This window comes from Telmatherina bonti (assembly GCF_933228915.1).
Source record: "Telmatherina bonti genome assembly, chromosome: 19".
Classification (NCBI taxonomy): domain Eukaryota; kingdom Metazoa; phylum Chordata; class Actinopteri; order Atheriniformes; family Telmatherinidae; genus Telmatherina; species Telmatherina bonti.
The window spans coordinates 33,949,049-33,969,057 of NC_136617.1; the positions used below are offsets into that span (position 1 = coordinate 33,949,049).

Below are 20,009 nucleotides of genomic sequence, written 5' to 3' on the forward strand. Positions count from 1 at the left end.
TGATTTATATTTCCTCCATGTTCTCGTAGTTTTAGTGAATCTGTCTCCATTTTCCTGCCTTTCATTAGTTCTGACCAACAAACCTGAAGACACGCTGGAATCGTCTAAATCATGCAGCTTGATGCCTTTAAGCTCTTCATTCTCTCATCAGATCCAGAAATTCCTGCTGGCAAAGCAGTCTGGGAGGGATTCAGCAGAGGACTGGTTTACTTATCAGGCAGAAGGTATCAGACAGCAGCAGCTTCATCCTGAGGAAGCGCAAACGCTGAGCTGGACCAATGGGAGCACAGTGTGTCTGAACAAACACGGTCAGAAGTCAGAACATGGACAGCTTCCTTTAACTTGTTTGAGAAACAGGAAGCAGGGCAGGAAACGTACAGACACACAGGAAACAGAGAGCATCAGAAAGCAGCTGATCTCAGCTGGATCTGCAGGACAAACAGACCTGAGGACACAAAGCAGGCAGAAGAGATGCAAGATCTCATCCGCTTTCCTTTGCCGTGAGCAAACAGGGGGATCAATGAGGAGAGACGTGTTCGCCAAGTGGACAAATATCAAAATAGTTGATTTTATTTATAGTATATTAAAGTTAGAAACAGCTCAGGCAGTGGCTCATAAATTCACCATACAGAGGAGGGTTCAGCTGTTCCGTCTCCCATCGTTAGTACAGTACAGTGATAATCATTTCATCTATCACATTCATGAACCGAAACTGACCAAATCACAGTTCTGCAGAGACCAGAACATGGGGGTGGGTCCATCAGAAACACTTTAGACTTCATCATTAACTCAGTTCCAGACATACAGAGAGCTTTTAAGATCCGTTTTAAACACATCATCCTTCATACGAACAGTTTCCTTCATCCAGACAGAGAGCATCACTGTAACATTTCTCTGCATGGAAATAACTTCAGGATGGATGCAGTCGGCGAGTGTGCAGTCCTGAATCAGTGGTCCAACTTCTTCTCCCCGTGAGTCACGTCGGGAGGCGTTCAGAGCGTCACTTTGACCTGGAACAACTCAGCGTTACGTAAAAGAGAAGCTGTCGTTCAGCCTCCGCCTGCTGCTGATGCAAACAGAGACGTTAAAACTTCATTTCAGATCCAAAACAGGCCCAGACGGAAAGGCACGCGGCCAGCAGCTCTTTTAAAACAGCTTTGTGGGTTTTCTAAGAGTTAGTGGGGGGTCCTCAGAGTTCAGGGATAAGCAGCTGGAAAACAGGCCTTCACACCCTGGTGGCATCCCGTTTCCAGCTCTGTCCTTCTTTGGTCTAGGAGGAGCTCCAGCGTGGAGTCCGGATCAGCTCCAGCTGGTGTCGTACTGCTTCCAGCCCTCCGGAGGAGCCAAGAACACCCTTCGGCCCCGGTGCAGGAAGCTGACCACGCCCCTGTAACCTGTCCGGGGAACTCCAGATTTTAAGTCGTCCATCACACCAAGATTTCGAGCAAAGACTTTAAAACTGTCCCTGCTGGAGTACTGCACCCTGTACGGCCCAGGCCCTCTGAGACCACCCCCTTGCTGCAGGTCCTCAATCTTAACCAGCGTGGCACTATAAACCTCTTTAACAAACTTCTCGTCGTACTTCTCCTTCGGCAAATAAGACAAATCATGTTTGGTGAAAGGCACAAACTCAGTGTTTAGCTTAATGTAGCGAAGGTACTGGTCAAAGAACTGACCTAAACTCACACCTTTACGACCAAAGGTGATAGTCCGAGAGATCTCCGGCCGTATGCAGGAGCGCTCCTTTCGCTGTTCAGGTTGCCGCATCCAATCATCCCAGAAGGCCGAGGGCCATTTGGGTTCGAGTTCATCCCACATCTCCTTCAGCAGCATCCAGCCCAGACCAGGGAAGAAGTCCGTTCTGTAGAGGAGGTCCGCCTTGGACGGATCCACCAAGGCGTCTCTGCCATTATCGTTCCAAGCGGACACACACCACAACGTGGGGTCGGCGCGTAGGATAGGATACAGGGCTCGAAAGTACTCAAAGAAGTCCGGTGCCACCTACAGTACAGGAAGATACACATCAGTGAGGCGAGAAAGATCCAGATGGAAAAGGTTTCACAGAAAGCTGACCTTGTCTGAATGTTGCAGCGATGCGTTCAGTTTCCTGTGACTGGTGCAGGAAAACAGCGTGTTACCCACATTAAACGGCGTGTTACCCTCAGGAAACGGCGTGTTACCCGCATTAAACGGCGTGTTACCCTCAGGAAACGGCGTGTTACCCGCATTAAACGGCGTGTTACCCTCAGGAAACGGCGTGTTACCCGCATTAAACGGCGTGTTACCGTTAGGAAACGGCGTGTTACCCTCAGGAAACGGCGTGTTAGCCGCATTAAACGGCGTGTTACCCTCAGGAAACGGCATGTTACCCGCATTAAACGGCGTGTTACCCTCAGGAAACGGCGTGTTACCCGCATTAAACGGCGTGTTACCCTCAGGAAACGGCATGTTACCCGCATTAAACGGCGTGTTACCCTCAGGAAACGGCGTGTTACCCTCAGGAAACGGCGTGTTACCCGCATTAAACGGCGTGTTACCCTCAGGAAACGGCGTGTTACCCGCATTAAACGGCGTGTTACCCTCAGGAAACGGCGTGTTACCCGCATTAAACGGCGTGTTACCCTCAGGAAACGGCGTGTTACCCGCATTAAACGGCGTGTTACCCTCAGGAAACGGCGTGTTACCCTCAGGAAACGGCGTGTTACCCTCAGGAAACGGCGTGTTACCCTCAGGAAACGGCGTGTTACCCGCATTAAACGGCGTGTTACCCTCAGGAAACGGCGTGTTACCCGCATTAAACGGCGTGTTACCCTCAGGAAACGGCGTGTTACCCTCAGGAAACGGCGTGTTACCCGCATTAAACGGCGTGTTACCCTCAGGAAACGGCATGTTACCCGCATTAAACGGCGTGTTACCCTCAGGAAACGGCGTGTTACCCGCATTAAACGGCGTGTTACCCTCAGGAAACGGCGTGTTACCCTCAGGAAACGGCGTGTTACCCGCATTAAACGGCGTGTTACCCTCAGGAAACGGCGTGTTACCCGCATTAAACGGCGTGTTACCCTCAGGAAACGGCGTGTTACCCGCATTAAACGGCGTGTTACCCTCAGGAAACGGCGTGTTACCCTCAGGAAACGGCGTGTTACCCGCATTAAACGGCGTGTTACCCGCAGGAAATGGCGTGTTACCCGCAGGAAACGGCGTGTTACCCGCAGGAAACGGCTTGTTACCCGCATTAAACGGCTTGTCACCCGCATTAAACGGCGTGTCACCCGCATTAAACGGCGTGTCACCCGCATTAAACGGCGTGTCACCCGCATTAAATGGCGTGTTACCCGCATTAAACGGCGTGTTACCTGCATTAAACGGCGTGTTACCTGCATTAAACGGCGTGTCACCCGCATTAAACGGCGTGTTACCTGCATTAAACGGCGTGTTACCTGCATTAAACGGCGTGTCACCCGCATTAAACGGCGTGTCACCCGCATTAAACGGCGTGTCACCCGCAGGAAACGGCTTGTTACCCACATTAAACGGCGTGTCACCCGCATTAAACGGCGTGTTACCCGCATTAAACGGCGTGTCACCCGCATTAAACGGCTTGTTACCCGCATTAAACGGCGTGTCACCCGCATTAAACGGCGTGTCACCCGCATTAAACGGCGTGTTACCCGCAGGAAACTGCGTGTTACCCGCAGGAAACTGCGTGTTACCCGCAGGAAACTGCGTGTTACTCGCAGGAAACTGCGTGTTACTCGCAGGAAACGGCGTGTTACCGGCAAGAAACGGCGTGTTACCCGCAGGAAAGGCCGTGTTACCCGCAGGAAACGGCCGTGTTACCCGCAGGAAACGGCCGTGTTACCCGCATTAAACGGCGTGTTACCCGCATTAAACGGCGTGTTACCCGCATTAAACGGCGTGTTACCCGCAGGAAACGGCGTGTTACCCGCATTAAACGGCGTGTTACCCGCATTAAACGGCGTGTCACCCGCATTAAACGGCGTGTTACCCGCAGGAAACGGCGTGTTACTCGCAGGAAACGGCGTGTTACCGGCAGGAAACGGCGTGTTACCCGCAAGAAACGGCGTGTTACCCGCAGGAAAGGCCGTGTTACCCGCAGGAAAGGCCGTGTTACCCGCAGGAAACGGCCGTGTTACCCGCAGGAAACGGCCGTGTTACCCGCAGGAAACGGCCGTGTTACCCGCAGGAAACGGCGTGTTAACCGCAGGAAACGCCGCGTTACAGGTAACGGCGTGTTACCCGCAGGAAACGGCGTGTTACCCGCAGGAAACGGCGTGTTACCCGCAGGAAACGGCGTGTTACCTGCGGGAAAAGGCGTGTTACCTGCGGGAAAAGGCGTGTTACCCGCAGGAAACGGCGTGTTACCCGCAGGAAAAGGCGTGTTACCCGCAGGAAAAGGCGTGTTACCCGCAGGAAACGGCGTGTTACCCGCAGGAAACGGCGTGTTACCCGCAGGAAACGGCGTGGTAACCGCAGGAAACGCCGCGTTACAGGTAACGGCGTGTTACCCGCAGGAAACGGCGTGGTAACCGCAGGAAACGCCGCGTTACAGGTAACGGCGTGTTACCCGCAGGAAACGGCGTGTTACCCGCAGGAAACGGCGTGTTACCCGCAGGAAAAGGCGTGTTACCCGCAGGAAACGGCGTGGTAACCGCAGGAAACGCCGCGTTACAGGTAACGGCGTGTTACCCGCAGGAAACGGCGTGTTACCCGCAGGAAACGGCGTGTTACCTATAGAAATATCTTGTTTACACAAAGCTGTGAAGATGAACTCGATGCCTCCTCAGACAGACTGACGGAGGCATCAGCCGAGCATTTGTAACGCCGTACAGCGCCAGAATAAACATTCCCACATGATGTCTGCACTACAACGATGTTGTCATGCAGTTGGACCATCCCGACCACATGGACTAGTCAGACTAGTCTAAGAGCCCTCACCTCCAGGTCATCCTCCACGATGACCACCGTGGACTGGGAGAAGGTGTTGAACACCTGGTTCAAGGCCCACCGGTAGTGTCTGGCAATCTTGTAGTAGCCCTGGAACTTCCTGTGCTCCGGCCGCACCCTGATGTCCGACAGGTCTGGTTGTCTTATGTGCGTCACCTGATCTCCGTACGAACCAATCACGCGAGCCGTTTCTGCGTGGCCACAGTCCTGGCTGACAATAATTGGGTAGAGTTCTGGAGAGGGGCGGTACTGGACGAGTCTGTCCAGGCTGCGTTTGACGGTGACTCGGTCGCAGGCGATGACCAGGATGGGGATGATGAACTCTGGGCTTCCGGCCGAAGGGCTCGGTTTGGTGGTGATGATGTTCCCTTCCGGTTCTGGTAAATCTGATCCTGGAGCTGCCGTCTCAGCAGGTTTCTGAGTGTGTTTTGCATCACTCTGATCCTTGGCATCCACACCATTCTTCGTAGGACCAGGGGTTTCTGGCAGTGGCTGGATGACTACCTCTTTGTCTTCTTTCACGTAATCCGTCTCTCTCTTCCCAACGTCCTTCTGCCGAGCCCACACGGCCCGGTGACTTTCAATCTCCTTCAGTAGTTTTTTCTGGGTTTCAAGCTGAACTTCCACCTCCTCCGCCAGCCGGATCACCTCCCCAGCGAGGTTAACTCGAGCCACTTTCCCTCTGCCGACACCCCATTCTTCCTTTCCTCCCGGTTCGGCCCCGCCCCCCTCTCCAAGGCGGCCGATTGGAGGTCGACCCCAGAGATAAAGCAGAAGCAAAGCATTCCAGGCAACAAACAGGAAAGCGCCGCATAATATTAGAGAACCTTTCTTCCGAACCATGGCCCAAGGTCGGCAGAAAATGAACGGAGCTGGGAGGGAAACGGATAATCCTACAGACCAAGGAGCAGTTTCAGACGTTCCAGCAGTTCATGTCCCGTCACACGGTCTTCACTTCATCCTGTCTGTTGGTCAGGAAGCTTACGGAGAGGACAGACAGACAGTCTGTAACAAACTAACACAATGTTGGTGTGGAGAACATGCATTTCGTGAAGGACTCAGTCTGTAGAGGACAGGAGAGGAAGGTGGGGCTGCTTGGGGTTGAGGGAATGCGACTCTGTAGACGTTATCCTTCAGCCATCATCCTGAAAACAGAGCAGGAAGAGAAAGAATCAGCACAACGACTGGCAGTCACATTAACTACCATCAAATCCACTGAGATACAACAGAAACATCCCAACTTTCTCACCAGAATCGTCCCTTTGGTGCTACGTACAGAAGGAACAGCTGACAAAACGGCCATTAGAGTTTAACTAGGACACCATCTCCACCATCACTGATGCCTGAAGCTCAAACACGTCAAACTGGTTTCTCAGATTTCTTTGGTTGGAACCCCAAAATTCAACCCATGGTTGATCCGGATTACCAGACGAGAAGCTTCTTGTTTCTTCCAACAACCAGACAAAAACCAGCGACTTTTCCTTTAGTTTTTTAATAGCGGAAGCTTGAACAGTTCCACATGAACAATGTGAAGAAAATTCATGGGACTGAACCGCTGTGCAGCCAGAAAGAACCCACGGACCAGCGAGGAGAGAAAAACGTGTAGGTTAGCTCATCTGACGGCACGGCCATCTTCCAAGATAACAAAGACTGAAGATTCATGGAGCTCAGACTGTGGAAGTGCAGCTCTGGGAGGAGGAGACAAGTTTTTCACACATGGATTGGCACCACAGAATCCAGAACCCACTCACATGGAGGGTCTTTGGGATGTTCAGCCTCCTGTTATCACTACAAGATGTTGGAGACAAATGAATGTGAGACGGATATAAATGTTTTGACATTGCAGAAGCTTTTTTTTTTTTTTTTTTTTTAAATTGTCTTGTCCAGCATTGAAGCAGCAGACTGATGTTCTGGATGCTGTGTTCTGCTAAGCTCATTTATTTTGCCAAGAGGAGCTTTTATAGATGTAATGATCTCCTTGTATTTCTGGATTCTTATTTTAATTTCCTATTTGTTTTGGATAATTGTTCGTATTACAGAGTTTATGCTGCTCGACCTGACCGGAGAGGACAGAAGAGGGACAGAAAGAGAACAGGAAAGAAGAGAAAACAGAAAAAACAAGAGAAAGAGATAAATGCATACACCTATACACATACCCACCTATATACATACAGTTGTGCTCATTATTCATATCCTTTCATTAAAGAAGGAAAAAAACAACTGCCTGTAAAATAAGCTGAAATTGACTAAAGTAATAAATAAAAATTTTATGAAAATCATTACATTATTTTCTAATTCTGCTTCAATAGAAATATTTTTAAAAAAGCAAACAAATAAGATAATTTGTTACATATTCCATCAGTCATAAAGTAATATTTAGTTGAACAATCCTTTAATGTTTCCGCTCCAGTCAGGTGTTTTCTGTTCCTCTCAGTCAGACTTCTGCACCTGTTGACAGGTATTTTATCCCACTGTTCAACAGAAAAGTCTCTCATTTGTACAGGACATGTTTGTTTTTTTTGTTTTTTTTTCTCTTTCTTCAACTCAATTAAATGAAAAAAACAGTGTCTTATATTACTAAATGATATTTTTGTAAATTTTTAGTTATTGTTCATTTTTCTCCAGTTATCTGACTGTTGTAAATTCAGCTTTTTCTTTAATGAAAGGGGATGAAGACATATGAGCACAACTGTATGTACACACACACACACACACACACACACACACACACACACACACACACACACACGCCAACTGTAGATTCATGGTCCCTGCAGAGAACAAAACCACTGACCGTCAGGAGCACCAGAAACCAACAAGCTAAATCAGAAAGACAGAAAGAAAGCAGAAACTTTCTGAGGTGATGCTGCTTGGAATCAGCTGAAGGAAGGTCCAACGACATCTTACGATGTTTTTCTGTATCTATGTTGGATTCCTCTGCACAGCTGACGAGGTGATGTTGGTGTTCCAGATGAATTCCCCAAAGAAACTCTGCATTTGAACACCTACGCTGTTCCACTGTGAGAAAGACATCAGAAGATGTCGGGAGTAGAAGCTGGTGTGCAGCAGGTGAACAATAAAGACAAAAGGAACATTGAAGTCCGGTTTACATGAGACAAAGTCTGACAACCGATCAGAGAGATGATGAAGCTGTAGGACTGAAGAGCAGCGAGCAGGAAAGGACGCCTGCACAGCTGTGATTAAACTGGAACGACAGGTACATGCTGCTTCAGACAGCAGCTCTGTGGGGAAACGGTGTTGTAGTCACCTGACAGAAACCAACCAATCACCTTCCTGTCTGGGACAAATCTGGCTGTGAACATCTCTTACACCGGCAAAATGAAGAACATATCACTAGGAGTGTGTTTGGATATCTTAAAATCTAACGTTAAAACTTTAGTCAAGTTTTCTGCTCTTCTTCTGGAGCACAACGGATGGTTTTATTCCCAGCTTCTCCATTAGTTTGTTTGTTTATCATGTTAGCTGCTCCTCAGAAAACTTCTACCAGCTCTGAATAAACTAAACACAAACAGCAAACGTGGATTTTCTGAGGCTGTTGACGACAATTACAAAACAAATGACCTGACGTGTAAAAAACGAGGCCTGGGCCTGAATCTAGATCCGGATTGGGGCTTAAGTCCCGGTCTAAGTCACCTCATTCAGACCTGGGGCCTCGTCTACGAAGCTGTCGCACAAAACCCGGCGTACGCCAATTATAGTCAACTTTTGGAATTCATCAAAACACGACTTGGCGGTGAAACGTCCCGACCTCCACGCCAACTCTGACCCCGGCGTACGACAACATCTGGAGAAACGGGAAACGGCGACACCAACGGTAGAAAATAAAACCAAAGAAATTGTGTGAAATTTGATACATTTGTTCAAAATCAAATATAAACCTTTAGGCAGAATGTTGGACATTAACAGCATTTGCAAAAAAAAAAAGCACATTTGATATTGTTCCTCCACCACTAAAACATCAACCAGTAAAATCTGCTCTGAAACGAAGCAGTTCTACATGTTATAAAAACCATTTCACACAGTTAAGTCGTACAGAAGCTGCATTAATAATGAAAGTCTAAATGAATAATTGCATTAAAATGACGTGGTCGCCATGACAACAGCCCATCATCAGGCTGCTCAGGTGTTTCCTCCACCTGCAGATACAGAACATGAAGTGATGGTTGGAGATAAAATGCTCCCCAACGTGGCTTATCTGTCCCTGCTGGTGGACATGGAACATGGAGACTCTGGACTCCAGTCCGGCACCTTCCAAAGGGAAGGGACTGACAGGTCGGGTCCGCTCCTTTTCCCAACCCAGAGCAGAGGAACAGAACGATGTTCTCCACAGCCAGACGTGGTGTAGCGGCCATCGGGCAGATGGAGGCAGGTGGAGGAGCCTCCATGCCCAGGAGGAAACCTGTTGTACAGCTGCAGATGTGTGCAGATAGTGGAGACGCTACATAACATGCTACTAAATGGCGTCAGCGCTTCACCTGCGTTCACCTGATCAATCATCCAATCTGAATGATTGTGTTGTCAATCATCCTCTCACGTTGGAACCAAACGCTGCTGCTTTACGTCTAGAAGTGATGCAACACATCAGAGGTGGAGAATTCTCATTTATTCACAAGTTTCTGTCAGGGTGGTGTTTATTCCTCTCCATCTCCTGCACCTCCTCCTTCATGGTGAATATTGGTTCCTCTGCGAGGACACCGCAGCTAGGACACAAGGTGGAACCACTGCCCCCCCCCTCTCCGACCACATCTGCAGCGCTGCAACCCAGCTGGGACACACAGGAACACCAGTATGTTCCCAGTAAATAAACTGGAGTCAGAGACGTCTCATTTATGTCCGTTCATTTTATAATCTGAAACCAAGGAATGAATCACTTCCAGCATCATCTGGAGCATTTTGTTCCAGCGTATCTCTGGACTCCTTCATTTTCCCGCCAGCTTCTAATCTGTGGGAGTGGGCAGCTCCCAGTTAAGGCTGAACAGTTACAGGACAGAAAGTCGGATTTCAGCAGGTTAATTGTTAGGGGTGGGACAATCGAATTGAACAATTGGAAATCGGGATTTTTTACGTCACAATTTTCAAAATAGATTTTTTTGTTAAAAAAAAAAGAAAAAGAAAAAAAAAGTTTTTTTTTTAATTTTCTTCAAATAAATAAAATTAGTCCACGATAATGATAATGAACTTTTTACTTGTCTTGGCATTATAGCAGCAGAATGATGGTCTGGACACTGTGTTGTTTTTTCCTCATTGAAATCAAGAAAAAAAAAAAAAAAAGTTTTACACATTTTTTTTGTTTTTAGTCAACAAAAATCAGCAATACTGGAGAATCACAATTTAAATTGAATCATCTCCTAAAAAATTGGAATGAATCGGAATGAAAGCATATCGTCACGGCCCTTTTAATCATTGACGTTTTTGCCCCCCTCTGAAGAAATGTCCCAACTCGTACGGAGGCCATCGCTCCCCGTCCAACCACTGACCTCTCTGAGGCGCCGTTATCCACTTTGTCTGTGAAAATAAACACGGATTGTGTCTACAGGAGGATCGTCTTGTTGTGACGTTTCAGGACTAGTCAAACGGGATCACATATGTTCCTGTTGTGGTTCAGTAATCCTACGTTTAAAAGTTGCTACCAGCTCCTGGTTCAGATGGCAGAAACCTCAACAGGGTTACGGTCCGTTCAGACCAGAACCTCTCGCCATAAAAACAGTTTCTTCCCCTCCGCCGTCAGACCCATAATACCTGATCTGGACACTTTATAACTCCAGTCACTTAAATAAGTCATGTAACATCACACTGCTAACGGTTGTTTGGATGCTGCGGTTCATACTGTACATATCTGCATGTCTACAAACCAAATTACTTTTATTATAGATTTTTAACCAAAAAAAGTTTGTATTTATGTTCATTTCTCTGCATGTCTTATCTTATTTGTAAAATAATTGTAAAATAGCTGTATTTCTAATTTTATATTATTATTCAGTGTTTTTAATTATTATCTTTTATTATTCAGCACCTTATCACCGAATCAAGTTCCTAGTCTGTGAATTGTTCTAAGATAATGGCAATAAAAGTCTTTCTGATCCTTCTGATCTAATATGTTTGGATAATCAGGATTTTCTCCCTATGAGGGGTCACTGGCTTCAAAAGTTTGAGGACCCCTGGCCTCAGGGGTTCATGTACCCCCAGTGACCTAAAGTTTAGTTAGAAAATGACGTGTAACCCGCCTGCGAGCAGAATCTGAGATATACACCGGACTCAGACCTTTTCATGTTTCTGTATTTACACAAACCACTTCCCAGGTCTGAGTCCAGGTCTTTCAGTCAATCCCTACCATGACAGCGAGCACACACGGCAATCTGACCGCTTGTCCCGTGACTGGTGGGCAACCCACCACCCCACAGAGTCAAACCAGGAGTTATCTGCACAGGCAAAGTCCAACACAACAAACAGGATCTGAGATAATAACCAGGAGCTGCGAGAACACAGGACATGTGGGAGTCCAGCTTCCACCACATGGAGGTCACAGCAACCCCCCCCCCAGGAGCAGAAGCTCCTAAACCAATTAGTGCTGATAAATATAGGCTGCAATAATCCTCATGTTGGCCGTGTTTACTGATCCAGTCCGACATCCCGACACACTGCTTCCTTTCTTTCCCTAAAGCCACGAGGATTCAGAGTTTTTCCATCTGAACTCCACACAAACACATCACCGGTTCTTCTACACGGGTTCATTCAGCAGTTGGCTCATAAAGACACGGAAACACAACTAGATCTGTGTTTACCACAAGAAATCCCCAACACAAGGTGACTGAATGGGATTCCAGGTGTTTCCACAGCTTCTCACATCATTTCTTCACTCCAAACATACCTGGACCTGACGTGACGACCTCCACTGTTCATTCAACCAGTCCACCATAAAGGACCAGATCCAGGACCCTTCAGGACCTTTAAAACCGAGTCAGACGGTCAGTGAACGCACCATGGAAACCCAGAACCCGTCAGGTCCAACTGGCAGAAAGCGGATCCAGAGGAAACCCAGAACCCGTCAGGTCCAACTGGCAGAAAGCGGATCCAGAGGAAACCCAGAACCCGTCAGGTCCAACTGGCAGAAAGCGGGTCCAGAGGAAACCCAGAACCCGTCAGGTCCAACTGGCAGAAAGCGGGTCCAGAGGAAACCCAGAACCCGTCAGGTCCAACTGGCAGAAAGCGGGTCCAGAGGAACCCCAGAACCCGTCAGGTCCAACTGGCAGAAAGCGGGTCCAGAGGAAACCCAGAACCCGTCAGGTCCAACTGGCAGAAAGCGGGTCCAGAGGAAACCCAGAACCCGTCAGGTCCAACTGGCAGAAAGCGGGTCCAGAGGAAACCCAGAACCCGTCAGGTCCAACTGGCAGAAAGCGGGTCCAGAGGAAACCCAGAACCCGTCAGGTCCAACTGGCAGAAAGCAGGTCCAGAGGACCAGAACCTGTCAGGTCCAACTGGCAGAAAGCGGGTCCAGAGGACCAGAACCTGTCAGGTCCAACTGGCAGAAAGCGGGTCCAGAGGAACCCCAGAACCCGTCAGGTCCAACTGGCAGAAAGCAGATCCAGAAGAACCCCAGAACCCGTCAGGTCCAACTGGCAGAAAGCGGATCCAGAAGAACCCCAGAACCCGTCAGGTGGAACTGGTCCCCGGGTAAAACGCCAACCTACCTCCAGTCCGTCCGGACTTCCCAAACCAGTCTGTTTTCTGTGAGAAACTGGCGGAACTGGGAGGGATTGTTGCTCCTCTCTGACTGAACCAGTTGAATCTCCACCTCTTCCGTCAGGCAACGTGGAGCTGGCTGGTAGGATCCACGCAGGAGACACCGTGGAGCTCCACGCACCGCTCACATGACAACACTGTGGCACGCGCCGCTTTCAAGTCCAGCTGATCACACACGCACACACACCCACACACACAAACAAACACACAGTGGCTACCAGCACATGCTAACCTGGAAGCTAACAGACCCCCCGCCAGCCGGTGGTTTTAATCCGACCAGCAGGCGCCTGTCGCCGGCTTCAGCAGCCCGGTGAGCCGCTGTTAGCTCCAGGCTAACAGTAAAACATGGTTTCTGCAGACATCTCCCTCACCTGTTCCAGCTTAGCTCCGACACATGAAACCCTGCTCATGGCGAGCTGACATGGAGCTTGTGGCCAGCTGGATGTTCCCCTCAGTTGCAGCAGATCTCCGCGGATCGCCGAGGCTCCTCCACCTCCACCTCCACCTCCGGACACCATTACTGGCCGAGCTCCGCGGTTTGCTCCAGTAGATGTCAGCGGACTACATGGTCTGCTGAGTGGCGGAGACTCGGGTCTCCAAGCAGGAGCAGGTCTTCACACTTCTCCTCCTCCGGTTGCTCCTCAGCGGCTGATTCCCACCGACACCGTTTCCATTGGCCTCCACGAAACTACACTTCCGGGTCGATGACACGTAAAAGACCGAGTTTAGCCGAGTCGAGCCGATCTTCCTCTTTCTTTCTTTTCTTTCCTTTTTTCTTTCTTTTTATTTCCTTTTCTTTCTTTCTTTCTTCTTTCCTTTTCTTTATTTCCTATTCTTTCTTTCTTTTCCTTTTTTTCTTTCATTTTCTTTATTTCTTACTCTTTCTTTCTTATTTTTTATTTCCTATTCTTTCTTTCTTTTTCTTTTATTTCTTTTTCCTTTTCTTTATTTCTTATTCTTTCTTTCTATCTTGCATAAGAAAAACTTTGTCATTGACAGAAACTTGTCAAAACAATAAAGCACAAAACATCCTTTCTATTTATTGAAAGAGAAAAGAGCCTCATTTTGACTTACATTTTGTAAGGACATTACATCAGAGTTGGATCAGCCTGTCGTGTGTTTTTCCACTTTAGTTTTAAGTAAAACCCCAGACCTCCATGGTTGACACATTTGATTTTTATTGATAATTTTTGTGCGATTTTGTTGTCAGCACATTCAACTATGGAAAGAACAAAGTATTTAATAAAAATATTTAATTCGTTCAAATCTGCGTGTTACTTTAGTGTTCCCTTTATTTTTTTTTAGCAGTGTATATATATCTGTGTGTGTTTCATAATATGATGTATTGCCTTGTTTTGTTTTGTTTTATTTTTTACTAATAAAGAATGTGACTATGGTATTCATTCATTCATTCATTCATCATCCCAACCTCTTAGTCCAATGAAGGGCTGCGGGGAAGCTGGAGCCTATCCCAGCAGTCTTTGGGTGAAAGGCAGGGTACACCCTGGACAGCTCGCCTGTCCATCGCAGGACCAACAACCACTCACTGTGACTATGGTATATATGATGAAAATGTAAATGATATTTTGTATAATCTACTGGGATAAAGAAAATGTTTTGGCTTCTTCCCAGATTGTTTAAACAAGAACATTTTTGGATTGCAATTTTGTAGATTTACTTATTTTTTTGCTCTTATGTTCAGATAAACACTCAAAGCAATGAAGGCTAGACTTATATCTTTATGTTGTTTATTGCATCCACACACACACACACACACACACACACACACACACACACACACACACACACACACACACACACACACACACACACACACACACACACACAGATAAACTGACTTTAGTAAAAAGAAAAGTCAAACACCCTTTTCTTCATGTTTTAATAACCCTTTTCTCAGCTTTTTTAAACCAACAGAGTTGTAGTATTACTTTCCAGTTTCAGTCAACATGGCCTCCTGCTCCTACAGACGTCTACATCCGCAGCTGATTGATCCAGAAACATCCAGAAGGACTGCAGGATGGTTGTCCATATCAACCATCAGTATAACTGATGTGATATAAAAAGGTGTTCAGGTGATGTGCAGCAGCAGATAATCAGATCTTAACGTGGACGTCTGTCTCCTCACCTGGAGGCGAGCTGCAGACGTCTGACTGAAGCAACACGATAAATAATGAAACAGTCCACAAGCTGTGATGTCTGCAGTTATCCTGCTGTCTGCGTCTCCTGCAGCAGCTTCATCTGGTCTTCAATCATCTTCAGCTCCTGCTTCAAAGCTGAAATCTGAACACAGAAGATCAGACCGACATTTTTACATATAAAGACAACATGAGCAGGAATATTCAGTCAGCTGATCTCCAGTCAGCTGGGCTGCATGAAAACCCCACAGACCAACAGGAGCTGACAAAGCATCGCAGAGGAGAGGCTTCGTCAGGCTTCATCAGGCTCAAGACTGTCACATGATGATATTTTAAAGGACGAAGCACTTTTAACTTAAGACTTAAAGACTTAAACTGAACTTTTACTGATCAGCTGACACTAAGATCATGTGGACGTCTGTCCCAGCTTTACCACGGCTCCACATTAAAGTAGTTCAGGTGTTTCTGTGCAGACGGAAGTCGTGGACAACATAACGCTGTCCTGTGTCCAGCCTGTCTCAGCTGCTGTCTCCAGATGTTGCACCCTGCTTACCTTCCTGTCCATCTGCTGCCGGACATGCGCGGGAACCTTTGTCAGGTGGTCTGGAGAGCGGAGCCTTTGGAGGACTTGGTCCAGCTTCGGGAGGAGTTTGTCTCTGCGCTGAGACAGCTGCAGGATCTGAGTGTCAATGTCCATACGGCTCTGAAAGAGGACATCAGCACGATGTTCGGTTGGCACTGAAGTATAGAAAAGCTGAGCTTCTACATTAAGGCCCTCAGATCAGCTGAAACACTCAGTTTATTTAAATCCAGGTGAAAGCCTGTTCTCAGCTGCATTTCAGTCGTTTTTATTCAGGTTTTTTGAGTTTATTTAAAGTCCAAATCTGCAGGTTTCATCAGTTCATGTTAATTCTTTTTCCTTGCTTTCTACATTATGCTTCTTATTTAACGTTTTATTGCCTCTGTAAAGCACTTTAAATCACCCTGTTGTTGGAACAGAAATAAACCTGCCTGGCTGCAGTTCCGTCTGTGGTTAGCTGTCTTTATTTCTAGTTTGGGATGTTTTGTATGTTAAGTTGGCCTCTGTTCTCCCAGAAGCTTCGGTGTGTTTTTACTCCATCATGTCAGCCATGTTACTGAAAGGTCAGGCTGAGACCATGTCCTTGTCTTCTTTCTGGGATTGTGACTAGATCTGCCGCCGACGTAACGTCACAGAGAGCTAGAATGTTTCTTACATTTATCTGAACTACAGAAGCTGGAAGTTGGACAAAATGATTCAGTAAAAACTGCTGTTAGCTGTATGGAACCTGGGGTTCCTGTTCGTCCTGAAGCAGCTCTACAAGCTGGGAGGGACGACCTGCTGAGAACGGAGCTAGCTGCTGCACAGTCAGGAGAAACGTGCTGCAAGTGGAGTGTAGGAGCCATATTATAAGACATGAATGTCTGCGAATATGCTGATGTGTGCAGGCTTGATTGGCACTTGGGTGGAGAGTGTGTCACTTTGGGTGTGAATGCACACATTACAAATAGTTGCACTGACCTGAGCGCATCGTTTTGGCTGTAAGGATGCAGAAGTGGGGTGAGCTCGGGAGTAAACTTTTTGTTGACCACAATTAGATGTTTTTGCTCTGCGTATTGTTTGTTCTTTGTAATTTATTTAAAGTAACTATAAAAATAAACAAACGCAATAAGGAGAACATACATCTTGGTGCGCGTCATCAATATGTCCCGTGTTTAGCCTGCAGCGGCTAAGTAGATAATGGCGTTGGACAGTCAGCCGCAACATGGAGTTTATGTGGAATTACTTCACAAACGACGGAAAACACAAGAAAGCTGAGGTTGGAAAGTGTTGAAGGTTTGTTCCATGTATGAGGAGGAACCTGCGGCCGACATGAGGAAACTGATTTGGATCCAGCTGGGACACACCTGAACGGGAAGATGGAGCTGACATGTGTGGTCCACCACGCCAACGAGGCTTCCTTCAGGTGGAGGAGAGGAACAGCGGGGTTGGACGGCGTCCCCTCCGTCAGGACAGCAGATCTGGAGGCTGGAGATCCGGCTTAAAGTCCAGACAGCTGAGCCGAAGTGGAGGAGAACCTGGGCCTGGCTTGGTGAACACACCACCCACACTGAAAGGCAGGAGAGGGACATCTTCTCATGTTTCTGTCAGCTTTTCTTCATCAAGCCAGGCTGTGATCAGGTGACTTACTGGCAGGTTTCTCTTTGGTGAGACCACACTGGGCCCTGAGAGAGCGGGCTACCCGAACCACCTCCTGGACCAGAAGGAAATCCTTTTCCTCCTCTGGGAAGCGCCAGTGTTCCTGTCAGGATGGGGAGGTCAAACACGAACAACAGAACTTAGCAGAGGAAGACCTGATCAGTCAGGAAACAGAACCTTCTAGAAAAAACATTTCCCATTCGCTTCGATCTCTTTTCAGATTGTTTTACACTTCATGTGTTTCCTCCACATTAAAAAAGCTTTCTTCATCCTGAGAATGCTTCAGGATCAGGTCCAGACCATCAGAGTCCACCTGAACCTCTCCCTCATCTCCTGGTCTTTGATTCATCCCGACCATCCAACCACAACAAGCAGCTTTTCTTCCCGTTCGCCTTTCAGTTCCTGCGTTTCACACTTATTTCTGCCTCATCTCGTGTCGGTAGAAGTCCGTTCTAACCTCCCCGTGTTGTTAGTTAGACCTGGCTTTCTGGGAACAACAGCTTAATTACTTCCCTGAAAGAGTTTTATGACCCTAAACACCTGGATGGACCAGGTTTCCTGTTAACCTCCTCTTCTTCTGTTAAACCAAGTTAAACAATCTTTTATTCATCCAAACAGTCTCTCTGAACTTGTTTTCAGGGAAATAAACTTGACCAGAGCAGAAAGTGGAAGTTTGTTAATTGTCTTATTTATTTTTAGTTATTAAAACCTAAACTTGTTTATTTTACACACATCATCTTAAATACTCACTGAGACTTTGTTTCAGATCATTTTGTACATTTCCCACCAGTTTAGCTGATCAACCATAACCCTCTTCTGTCTGATCATTTTAATAACTTTTGAGTTTACGTTACTTGACTACACAACGGCTGAGAAGAGAATTCATCATAGTCGATGTTTGTCAGATCGTATTAACAAATTTAAGAAGTAAATTTATCATCATTCCCTCCAATACCACGAGTTAATATAACAGGAAACACCCATCCGAGCTTTACCCCGACACAGGTCGAATGTGTTGCTAGAATGACAGCTTTAATGCGTATAACACTAGATAACGTTGCTCCTCTAAAGAAGAAGAGAACCAGTCAGAAGAAGCGGCCCGGTGGTTTAATTCCCAGCTTCAAGCTTTAAAACAGACATCAAGACGTTTGGAAAGAAAATGGCGTTCATCTGGCTTAGAAGAGTGTCGCATAGTCTGGAAAGAAAGTTTAATAGTGTATAAAAAGCCTTGCATGTGGCTAGAACAGCTTATTATTCATCATTGATAGAGGAGAAGAAGAACAACCCCAGGTTTCTCTTCAGCACTGGAACCAGACTGACTAAGAGCCATAGTGCCGTTGAGCCATCTATTCCTTTCAACCTCAGCTGTGACGACTTTATGAGTTTCTTTGGAAACAAAATAGTTTCTATCAGGAAGGAAACCAGTAATAACCTGAACACTACTAATGCTATTTCTTCTGCAGCAGCCTTAGAGACGTCTTTAGAAGCTGATTGTCATTTGGACCGTTTCTTGCCTGTACAGCTCTCCGAGTTAACCAACATAATAGCTTCATCTAAACCTTCAACCTGTGTTTTAGACCCCATCCCAACCAGATTATTCAAGGAAATATGTTTCCTAATCAATACATCTGTACTGGACCTGATCAATTCATCTATATTAATAGGATATGTACCTCAATATTTTAGGACAGCTGTAATCAAACCTCATCTTAAAAAAGCGACTCGATCCAGGAGTTTTAGCTAAATATAGACCAATATCTAATCTCCCCTTCTTGTCTAAAATTCTGGAGAAAACAGTTTCAACCCAACTATGTTCCTATCTGAGCAGAAACAATCTGTTTGAAGAGTTTCAGTCAGGATTTAGAGCTCATCATAGCACAGAGACAGCACTGGTGAAAGTCACGAATGGATAAGATCAAATTCTGGGAAGTGGAGGTCAAACGACAGAATAAACAGCGAGTAAAACCAACCATGCAAACTTAGCATCACTCAGGATGAGGAGGAACCACAGGAAGTCCACCACCTTCACTTCTCGGGTTCGTGTGTCAGGACATCATGAAAACGTCACTTAATCCTCGGCAGGAGTTAAAATGAACTGAATCCAGCCTCAGATCAACAACAGAAATGATCACACCAAGAAAAACTACCAAACACAATCAGTGTGACAAACTGGGACCACCCCATCATCCCCATGTCCTAGTATGTAAACCTGCTAAAGGCCTCTCTGAGGGTTGGGTCTGGGTCTAGTCTCACCAGTTTGGAGGACTGGGGGTACGGCTGTACACACAGGCTGGTTTGAGCTACAGGTCCAGGTCTGAAGGGTTCCAGTCTCTGCCAAAGCTCCTCTGTGATGAAAGGCATGAAGGGGGACAGCAGAGCTAGGGACAGAGACACACAGTGGTAGAGGACAGCTGGGATCGCCTGCCGCTGGGAGTTGGTGAGCTCTGAGTCAGACCAGACTACCGCCTCTTCGTTCTGCTTAACGATGACGGGCTTCACACACTCCTGTAGAAAACACACACACACACACACACACACACACACACACACACACACACACACACACACACACACACACACACACACACACACACACAGGTGTTATCTCATTCTAGTCCAGGTTGTACATTTAATCTAATGTTCAATGAACCGACCCATAAAATAACAGCATAACATCCTGTGTTTTAAATGAAGAGAAGCACATTATCCAGGAATGTATTGTCCATAGACTGTATAAAGAGATGGGCGGAGCCTCCGTGACATCACCTGTAGGTTTCTGAAGAGCTGAATTGAAGCTCGGTGGGCGGTTGCTACCATCACCATCTTGGCAGGGGCATGATGTATTTTATTTTCCGTCTCAACCAGAAAATACAAATATGGGCAAAGAGGTGGAGCTGAGAGGGGGG

The 20,009-nt window shown here is 46.9% G+C and overlaps 2 protein-coding genes across 4 annotated transcripts in view; both read right to left on the bottom strand.

Moving 5' to 3' along the window:
- Positions 1-546: 546 nt before the first annotated feature.
- mgat1b (alpha-1,3-mannosyl-glycoprotein 2-beta-N-acetylglucosaminyltransferase b) lies at positions 547-13,380 on the bottom strand. Of its 2 annotated transcripts, none has more exons than XM_079259189.1 (3): positions 13,101-13,380; positions 4,960-6,113; positions 547-2,001 (listed from the first exon to the last, which is right to left on the bottom strand). In XM_079259189.1, the coding sequence occupies exons 2-3, from the start codon at positions 5,809-5,811 to the stop codon at positions 1,300-1,302; spliced, it is 1,554 nt and encodes a 517-aa protein (XP_079115315.1). In that variant the 5' UTR covers positions 5,812-6,113; positions 13,101-13,380; the 3' UTR covers positions 547-1,299. The 2 variants fall into 2 exon arrangements, with proteins under 2 accessions (XP_079115315.1, XP_079115316.1); XM_079259190.1 differs by lacking the exon at positions 13,101-13,380 and adding an exon at positions 12,678-12,725.
- A 1,262-nt stretch (positions 13,381-14,642) lies between these two features.
- The window catches only part of vars2 (valyl-tRNA synthetase 2, mitochondrial), a 40,444-nt gene continuing 35,077 nt past the window's right edge, over positions 14,643-20,009 (bottom strand). Inside the window, exons 26-31 of one of the 2 annotated variants that reach the window (XR_013771734.1) lie at positions 19,357-19,608; positions 17,095-17,206; positions 16,812-17,014; positions 15,439-15,588; positions 14,876-15,030; positions 14,643-14,796 (exon numbers count right to left, since the gene is read on the bottom strand). Coding sequence is in view for 1 of the 2 variants with exons in the window: in XM_079259184.1 (XP_079115310.1) it covers positions 14,953-15,030; positions 15,439-15,588; positions 16,812-17,014; positions 17,095-17,206; positions 19,357-19,608 (795 nt within the window). In the remaining variant the exon portion in view is untranslated. Of the gene's footprint in view, positions 15,031-15,438; positions 15,589-16,811; positions 17,015-17,094; positions 17,207-19,356; positions 19,609-20,009 lie in introns of both variants that reach the window. The other variant, XM_079259184.1, reaches the window with a different exon arrangement.

Excerpts from the sequence above, each read along its gene's own strand:
- mgat1b (XM_079259189.1), bottom strand. The coding sequence starts at position 5,811 with ATGGTTCGGAAGAAAGGTTCTCTAATATTATGCGGCGCTTTCCTGTTT. Across the intron at positions 2,002-4,959 it reads TCGTGGAGGATGACCTGGAG|GTGGCACCGGACTTCTTTGA; the intron begins GTGAGGGCTCTT and ends CCTGTACTGTAG.